This window comes from Hippocampus bargibanti, linkage group LG04 (genome assembly GCF_051943395.1).
Source record: "Hippocampus bargibanti isolate YZ-2025 linkage group LG04, ASM5194339v1, whole genome shotgun sequence".
Taxonomy (NCBI): Eukaryota; Metazoa; Chordata; class Actinopteri; order Syngnathiformes; family Syngnathidae; genus Hippocampus; species Hippocampus bargibanti.
In genome coordinates, this window is record NC_142737.1 from 13411569 (window position 1) to 13421216 (window position 9648).

Here is a 9648-nt window from a genome sequence, read left to right on the forward strand (position 1 = left end):
ATAAAACTCTTGAATTATGCCACATAGGTATAGGATGTGAAGGGCAGACGTTTTATGTTCTTTTAATAATAAAAAAAAATCTCATGCTGGTTGCTGACATTCGATTTCACACATTTCAGCGTAAATATTCCTCCTCCACCTTCTCTTTTATTTTTTTTGTTCTTCACATCCAAGAGCACCCGGGGTCCAAGTTACCCTTTTCAAATATCCCCTTTTGCGTGTTTATAAGCTGCAAATGTTATTGAAGTGGATCCTTGAAAGGCATCATGGTGGAAATAGAAGTGAATATAACTGACTCACAGTTTTAACTCATTCGCTGCCATTCCCGAATTTATTCAGGAATTGAAAAACGTGACAGGGAGCGCCATTCCCGAATTTGGTCGATTTTTATATTTGGAAAACATTTGTTTCCTGTATTTATATATTATATTTTGATTTTTTTTTCCATTCAATAAAGGTACATCTTATACTCTGGTGTGCCTTATATATGGAAAAAGTTTGAAAATACACCATTCATTGGGGGTGCGCCTTATACTCTGGTGTGCCTTATCAGAATCAGAATCATCTTTATTGCCAAGTATGTAGAACACACAAGGAATTTGTTTCCGCTTGATGGAAAAATTCTGAAAGTGGAGCATGTTGAGCTTGTTTTCAATGCATTCAGAGCTGACAAAATCTTGATTTTTCAGAATTTGGAACCCTTATTTGAAACATCCATCCATCCATTTTCCGTACCGCTTATTCCTCATTAGGGTCGCGGAGGGTGCTGGAGCCTCTCTCAGCTGTCTTTGGGCATGAGGCGGGGGACACCCTGAATTGGTTGCCAGCCAATCGCAGGGCACATAAAGACGTACAACAGTCACTCGCACACACACACCTAGGGACAATTTGTAGTGGTCAATCTGCCTGCCGTCCATGTTTTTGGAGTGTGGGAGGAAACCGGAGGATCCGGAGAAAACCCACACGGGCCCGAGGAGAACATGCAAACTCCACACAGAGAGGCCGGACCAGGACGTGAACCGGTATGCTAACCACTCGACTACCGGGCCGCCTAATCTGAAACATTTGGTGATTATTACTCTCCTGTGATGTGTGTCAAATTCATAAGACATTAGAATTTGTATACAGACGCTGTGTGTGATGCAAAGGGTCATTCGTAAGGTGAATTTGTTCATAAGTTGCTTCAGTGCTATATTTTGTATGGACTGTATGTTTAAGGCTTATATAAGTATGTTTAAGGCTTGTATAAGTAAGCTGTATTGGTTTGTACTGAAAAATAAAAAAAATATAAAATATACAGACGCTCCCCAACTTACGAACGAGATGCGTTCCGAACGGTCAATCGTAAGGTGAATTTGTTCGTAAGTTGCTTCAGTGCTATATTTTGTATGGAATATATGTTCAAGGCTTATACTTTAAATCCGGCAGACATTTAAACAGCTTCTTCTCCCAAGCCGTTAACTCTTTGAACAGTAGCCCAAATGGAACTGTATAGTGCCTCTTTGCAATTTTTTGATGATGATACTAGTGCAGTGTATTCGACCGGAAACAAATTCCTTGTGTCTTCTCCATACTTGGCAATAAAGATGATTCTGATTACTTCACATATAAGGTGCACCTGCTTCATTGAAGAAAATCAAGGCTTTATACACCAGAAAATATGGTATTTATGAATTTGTTGTGCGTTCATATGTAATATGTGGAGGAGATGAAACATGGTTTCCACAAATTCATAACGGCTCTTGGGGTGAAACGGTAACGGTAATGTGACCCACGCCAAAAAAATGACACATCAATGTTCTTTTTGTGACCATTTGCTTTGGTTAAGATTTTTGAACTTGTGCTTTGACTCAATTAAGTTTGGGAATTGCTGCTTTAAATGATGATGATGTTCTGGACGGCAGCCACACGCAAAGCTTGAATAAGTAACCTGTATTGGTTTGTACTGAAAAATAAACATGGTCTAAAATACATGGTCTGTAAAGATATATACATGTACAACCGGAGAGAATTCTACATATGTTACCACAAATATGTTCAGATGTACCGTTGTTCGTAACTCGAATGGGAGTCTCTGTATTGCAGGGATACAACAATACATTTATTACTTATTCTCAATTATTAAATTTATTTAATATATATAATTATTAACTGCAGTTGAAATCATGGAATGAAATGTTGATTCACGGTCAAGAACATTGAGCAAAATCTGCCATACTGACCTGTGAGGACGAGAAGGCCCCGCTGATTCTCTCTGGGACAGATGGACCCTCAGCCGAGAGAGTCTCGGTGGTCAGTGCAGACACAACGGCGGGTCCAGGACTGGGAGCTGGCAGAGCTTCGGCCTCAGAGATAGAGTCCTCAGTGATTGGGGTGAACTCGGAAGGGGTGATGGCCGTTGTACGGTCCTCTGATACCATGGGAGACTGGAGGGAGCTCTCCAGGCCGGCGTCGCTTGGACAAGACCCCGGGGTGAGACCTCCGGCACCTTGGGTGACGGGAGCAGTGATGACACACTCCTGATTGTCCCCTTGGGGTCTTTGGTGAGAAAATTGGTGGTGGGCCGAGAGGGACTTGGGCAGCAAGTGCTTCTTGTGTCGCGACAAGCGCTTGCTGCCGTTGCCGTATTCTTCGATGAAGCCCGAGTCATCGCCCTCGTTGACCGCCGAGCCACTGAGGCAGTTGATGAATACGTTGCGATTGGTTGTGGAAGAGGACGCAGACGACTTGTCGAAATCCTGCGTCTGAGAGCGGGTGATTTTCTTGTGTCGGTGGCTCCCGAAGCCAAAGGAATGTCGCGACTTTGGGTGAGCATCGCTAAAACCCACCGACTGTGCCGTTGTAATCGGCTGCTGGCTGTTCCCGTTGGCGTCAGTCGTCTGTGCCGGCGGAGGGGATGGCGCGAGATTCAAGTTGATGGGCTGGACGTGAGGGTGGCTGCTGCGCTTCGCCGAAAAGCTCAGCGATGGGGCGCGGAAGAGGCTCCGCCTTTTTCCAGTGCTCCCCGAGCTTGAATTTGTGCTGGAGGGAGATGAAGTGTGCACACAGTTGCCGCCTGATGACGGGGACGAGGGCAAGGAGTCTTGCCGCTTGCTGGTGCTCCGGCGGAAGATGGGCAGGCGGGAAACCAGCGTGGAGCGACGCGAGCCGGATTCACCCATCGATAGGCTGAGGGGGTAGTCTGCGGGCCACACAAAATACATAAATAAATGAATGGATGGATGGATGGATGGATGGATGGATGGATGGATGGATGGATGGATGGATGGATGGATGGATGGATATGGATGGATGGATGGATGGATGGATGAATGGATGAATGGATGGATAAATAGATGTATGAATACATGGATGATGGATGGATTAATGGATAAATAAATGGATGGATGATATGACTGGTGAGACATTCTAGACAGTTTGGACTAGCAGACATGAAGCTCAGGATGCATCATGTGATCAGCTTCCGATGCAAAATGCTCACCACAAACCTTTGGGGTTAAGTCTTCCGCCACCTGTTACCCACACCACATCCACAAAACAGAGACCGCTGTATATTTCTAATTTGATGTAAACTGACGCATAAAGCCTCCATAAAGCAAACTAAAGCTACAAAAAGTGAGGTTTAGGCATGCCTCAAGTGACACAATTCAGATATTTTGCTCTCAAGTGGCATATTTTGAATATTAATCTTGGCAGCATAAATGTGGTGGATGAAATGCCAGCAATGGGAAATGTAAATATCCTTCTCGGGCCTCCGCTAAATGTGAATAAAAATCTGCAATTTGAAGAAAGAGGAAATGATAAGGAAAACAGAGAAGACCCGCAGTGTAAGTCCAGCCTAACATGTTGCGAATCAATCAGAAAGTTGTATTTTCCCCGCTGAAAAGATCTTTTCCAAAACTTGACTTGGCCCAGATATGCCACCGGCGCAACGAGACGGACCATGTGGGTATGGCAGTAATCCCATTAACAGACAGACAAACACAAAGCAGCAAACATTAACTTGCAGCTTAAATGCCACGTTAACATTTCGCTATCACGCCGAAAGAAGCTTTATGGAAGCAAAATGGTCGACAGTGGATTTACCAACCCTTTTATAATCATACCGTTAAAAGTTCGATTACTCACATTTTCATTCTTTGCTGCGCTTTATCATCTGGAGACACCCAAAGCAGCAAGGGAACCAACTCAAGTGTTTTGGTTTTAGATCTGCCTGTAATAAGCTTACTTTAACTCCTTGTGCTGAGGTGCTGAGGTGAGTGCGTCACCTCCTCCAAAAGCAAATTTGATCAAGCGACAAACGATTTACAGTACAGTAAATTTGGCAGTCCCATCAACACTTTTCAATGAGGGGCCCACATGCCAAACATTGATTGGCATTCAAATGTCAAGTGGTATTTACGTCCAAACTGTTTGGATCCATTTGAGCGGTTACTATCCATGAATCAATCTATTTTACTCATAATGGATTGTGGGTGAGTTGACGACTACCCCATGTGACTTTGGCGGATAGGCAAGGTCCACCCTGAACTGGTTGCCAGTCAATCACAAAGCGATTAAAATGTCTGTCCAAAAAAATATAAGGGTATTATTGTGATTCTCCAGTGCAAGCTAACCTGGAAAATGTACTCTGATCGATCACCTTTAAACAAGAAACATCCTCGATCTGATTATACACAGATTACAGACAGATTGAGAGCGCAGGTTAGGAGTGGTGAACGACTATAGACGCTCCCCAATTTGCAAACGAGATATGTTCCGAACGGTCGTTCATAAGATGAATTTGTTCGTAAGTTGATTCAGTACTATATTTTGTATGGAATGTATATTTAAATGACAACCGACATCACTTGTTTTATGTCATCTAAATTACCCAAAAGACGCAGTATATTTTTAGTCAAATGCAAAACACCAATAAAAATGACTTAAAGTGTCCAAAATATGCAAAAAAACCAACCCGGAAGTGGCTAGTTTCAGAAGGTCCCGCCCCCTTGTTCGTGGTGTCACCCCAAGACGTCTTACCCTGCTGGAGAATCAAAACAATGGCTTCAGATTCGGAGAATATGCTTTTTTGTTACTCATCTAGTTATTAATATGATTCAAATAGTTCTGAAGAGGAAACCATACATGTTTGCAATTGATTAAAGAATTTATTCTGTGCCATTTTGAGGTATCTGGGGGCGGGAAATGTAGCACCAAAAAGAGGCAGAAAATGGCGACAAACCTCCGTGTAAGGAATTAATCAGCCCGTTTCCACAGGCTGTTTAATTCCTTACATAGAGCTTTGTCGCCCTCTTCTGCCGCTTTTTGGTCCTACACGAAGTTTTCAGACCAAACAAAGTACCGCAAAATGCATTGAGGTGATGCAAGATATGTCCTTTCTCAGTGAGGGGCGTTCCTTCAGTGACGTAGGGTGAGGACTCGTCACCAACTCAAAAACAAGACTTCCGGAATATTAAGCGCGAGTCTTAAAACGCAAAATATAGCTATATGCGGTGGAATCTTTGTAAAATACGCTCAGTAGAAGTCATTTGAAGCCATTTTACAAATTATGGACACAACTTGTCCGGAGACGTCGGTTGTCTTTAATAGACATGGTGAAAACTGGTTTACACCAACGCCTGAAACCTGAAAACTGGGTGTGAATTTCAACACACCCTGGACTGGCTGCCTGTCATATACATGGCACACATTGGCAACTATTCACACTCACAGTCCCAAATGTGAACTAAACATACATGTTTTAGGAATGTGGGAGGACTACCTTGCGAATATAACCTCCAAAAGAGATCTCAACCCAGATCTCCTGAGCGTGAGGCATTTATGCTAAACATAATTGTACCACGCTACCATAAGCAAGGTTACCAAAAATATATCTACTGTATATTAATAGAAATATTTTTTCAAATAATTTGTGACCCGCGTGTTAGGTTTACTGTGTTGTTTTGAATCAAGAGCTCGATAACTTGTTGGAGCCCTCTGCCATGTTCTGAATGATACCATATGTTAACAGATTAGCTGCAAATCTTGTCCCAGTACTTTGGCTGATGCACGAGCAAACACAAACACACACATGGTCAATAAATCACAGAGTGCCAACTTGCTGCCTATTTAGCACTGATTGTCATTTTCTGTGTGTGTGTGTGTGTGTGTGTGTGTGTGTGTGTGTGTGTGTGTGTGTGTGTGTGTGTGTGTGTGTGTGTGTGTGTGTGTGTGTGTGTGTGTGTGTGTGTGTGTGTGTGTGTGTGTGTGTGTGTGTGTGTGTGTGTGTGTGTGTGTGTGTGTGTGTGTGTGAATGTCTTAGCGTGCGTATGGGGTGTGACTGGCGCTTCCATAACAGGTTTGTGACTCTACCTCTTTGCAGACAGGATGCTTTCCTTGTGCCTATATCTGACATAACTAACTTCATAAAACAACAGCAGAGTAAAATCCCCCGTCCTTTGAAGTCACTTTGAAGACAGTAATGTAGAGGAAACAAGACGTTTGCAAGGAAATACTGTCATCTTGTGGTCTTCACAGGGCTTTACTGGATTACCAAATTTTCGGGACAGAAAGGCGCCGCTTTTTTTCCCACGCTTTGAACCCAGCATTTTTTAATGTGACGTAGTTTTATTTTTATTCAAGCCATTAATAGATTTTCCCAAAATCTCATCACAGCTGCCCATGAAATGACCAGATCAATATGCACACTAAATATTAATCAGCCATTTGCCATTGGGGTTATCCATTCTTTCTTTAGCCGTTAATGGATTTCTCTAGTTAAAGGACAACCGACACCTCCGGACAAGTTGTGTCCATAATTTGTAAAATCACTTCAAATGACTTCGACTGAGTGTATTTTACAAAGATTACACCGCATATAACTATATTTTACGTTTTAAGAGTTGCGCTGAATATTCACGAAGTCTTGTTTTTGAGTTGGTGATAATTCCAGACGTCATGTCACGGTAGATATTGTCACTGACCGAGAAAATGACACACACAATGCATTTTTAGGTACTTTGTTTGGTCTGAAAACTTTGTGTTGAACCGTGTTGATGGCGAAATTAGAAGGAAAACATAAATAAAATGATGGTGAATCGTGTGTTGCACCAAGACAATCAAATTCCCGACAGACAAATCAGCCCATATCCAACGGAGCTTGGGCGCCATCTTGTGCATTTTCTGGGACACTACATTTCAGTCCAGATGCCTCAGAATGACACGGAATAACTTTTTTAATCGATTGCAAACATTGATGCTTTCCTCTTCAGAACTATTTGAATCATATTCATATCTGAATGAGTAACAAGAAAGCATCTTCTCCGAATCTGAAGCCATTGTTTTGATTCTCGAGCAGGGCAAGACGTCACGTCATGAAGAAGGGGGCGGGACCTTCTAAAACTCGCCATCCCGAGATCATTTTGAAGTAGTTTTGGGACACTTTAAGTCATTTTTATTGGTGTTTTTCATTTGCCTAAAAATATCAGCCTGCGTGTTTTTGGTATTTCAGATGCTACAAAACGTTTTCCTGATGTCAGTTAGGAAACAAAGAAATGGTGTTGGTTGTCCTTTAAAGGTGTTCCATTCTTTGCAATATTAGTGTGTGTGTGGAGGGGGTTGCGGGGATAGACAGGGAAACACTCACTCTGACCATGATCATTTTGAAGAAAATGGATAATGTACCACAAATGCCACAAAAGTCACTAATAAACAGGCTCACATAATGGCTACACAAGCAGCAGAGCAGCTTTCCATCCCACAATAATCATTATTTCAACAGTTCAACATATTGACAGGGATCGCAAAATATTTTAGTTGCAGCCAAAATTGATTTCTGTCATCCCATCACAGGTAAATGTGCATTTGGGAAATCCTACTGTTGTAATGTATTGATCGATAATGTCATTGAACAATCGGCGATTTTTAAACTATTAAAGAATGTCAAATAAATGAAATGTTTAGAAAATGCACAGAATACACCTGACCAGGGGTGTCCAAAGTCGGTCCTCGAGGGCCACTGTCCTGCCTGTTTTCCAGCTCACCCAGGAGCAACGCACCTGATTCAAATGATCAGCTCATCAGCCAGCTCGGAAGCAGCATCAAAATGGTCCTGATGATTTGAATCAGGTGCATTGCTCCTGGGAGAGCTGGAAAACAGGCAGGACAGCGGCCCTTGAGGACTGACTTTGGACACCCCTGGTCTATAGGAAAGTTGAATAGTAGATTATTAGTCCTGTGAAATTGAAAGCTGTCAGATATGTTAAGGTAAATCCCTTAAAATGATTTTTAACTCATTCACTGCCATTCACGAATTTATGCGGGAATTGAAAATATGACAGAGTGCCATTCCCGAATTTGTTCGGGTTTTGTTTTTAATGCTTGGGTGCCGATAAAGCAATGTTTTCCCTTCCACAAGGGAGCAGCATTTCCCTTTTTTCCATGTGAGCGCTTTGTTCCAGCTTCAGCTCTAGTAAAAGCGAGATATACACCAATATCTATGTAGTACATTGGATTTTGGACATTTCAAGCTCATATAAGTCAAGACCCGTAAAATTTAGGAATCAACTATTTTTTTTCTGATGAAAGAAGAGAGTCTAAGAAATTTCTTACGCTGTATTGAATTTTTATGCAGTCCTAAAACTGCATATTCTGTGGGTCCTGGAATTCAAGTGACAATGACAAAAACCGTGGGACTGGAGTGGACACATTTTTGCACATGTCTGGCAGTGAATGAGCTTATTAGACTAGCTAAGTATTTTATTGTGTAACATTGCAAGACTGTCCAGGTATATGGAGGAGAAATATGTGGAGGCGTGGACTATACCACGATATTTTCCTATTCGGAGCACGTTTCCCCTCGCTCGCGAATAACGGGGGTTGACTAAACTGAATGTGACACCGATGTCAGGGCCCCCTTGAGCGGACATAAACGTCACCCCCATCCCGCTTGCCTGCACACCTGCCCGCCTCAACAAGTCCCTGGAGGCAGTCTTTGCACCTCGAATGCGGGCCGCTAATTCATTATACCAAGAGCAAATCACAACGCCGAATGCTTTAATCATGACAGAAGACATGCTCGGAGCGACCTTTCCCGAGTGCGGTTCCGCATCGACGAAGACACACGTCACGGACACGGGCGATAACACGTCACGATCGCTGAAATAACATGTCACAGGTGTTCAGGGGAAATAACACAGACCGGTAAGGCTGCCATTCTAGCTAGCCGGCCGCTAGCTGTGGTACCTTTCAACGGATTCCCAGCGCCTCTCCGGCTCGGCTCATAGGGGCTGTGTGGAGCCTCCAAGCGGCGACGTGAAACGGGGGCCGTCGGTAGGGTGCTGGCTGTGGTGCGGAGCTATCAGCTCACGATAACCTCGTTGTCCCACTTGACGTGGAGCGGATCATTTCTTTTCCTCCTGCGCTTCTGTTGCCTTCCGCGTTGAGGTGACAGCGATGTGACGTCACGATTCGGCCCCGCCCCTACTCTTGCGCTTCACCATTCGTCTCGTTCAGGTAGAATATGATTGACAGGTGAGGCTTTGGAGTTTACTAAACAATTATATTCACACGTATCATACTGCCTCCATGACAAAATAATAATAATAGGTCGGCAACATAACATAAAAGTCATGTTTCAATATTTTCATTTAAATAAACATTTTTAGA

General features: G+C 43.1%; 1 protein-coding gene across 2 annotated transcripts in view; it reads right to left on the reverse strand.

Moving 5' to 3' along the window:
* ccser1 (coiled-coil serine rich protein 1) overlaps positions 1-9416 on the reverse strand; it is a 136612-nt gene extending 127196 nt beyond the window's left edge. For both annotated transcript variants that reach the window (XM_088994123.1, XM_088994124.1), the window contains exons 1-2: positions 9226-9416; positions 2223-3181 (exon numbers count right to left, since the gene is read on the reverse strand). In XM_088994123.1, the coding sequence (XP_088850249.1) occupies positions 2223-3161 (939 nt within the window). In that variant the 5' untranslated portion in view covers positions 3162-3181; positions 9226-9416. The remainder of the gene's footprint in view (positions 1-2222; positions 3182-9225) is intronic.
* Between the last annotated feature and the right edge of the window lie 232 nt (positions 9417-9648).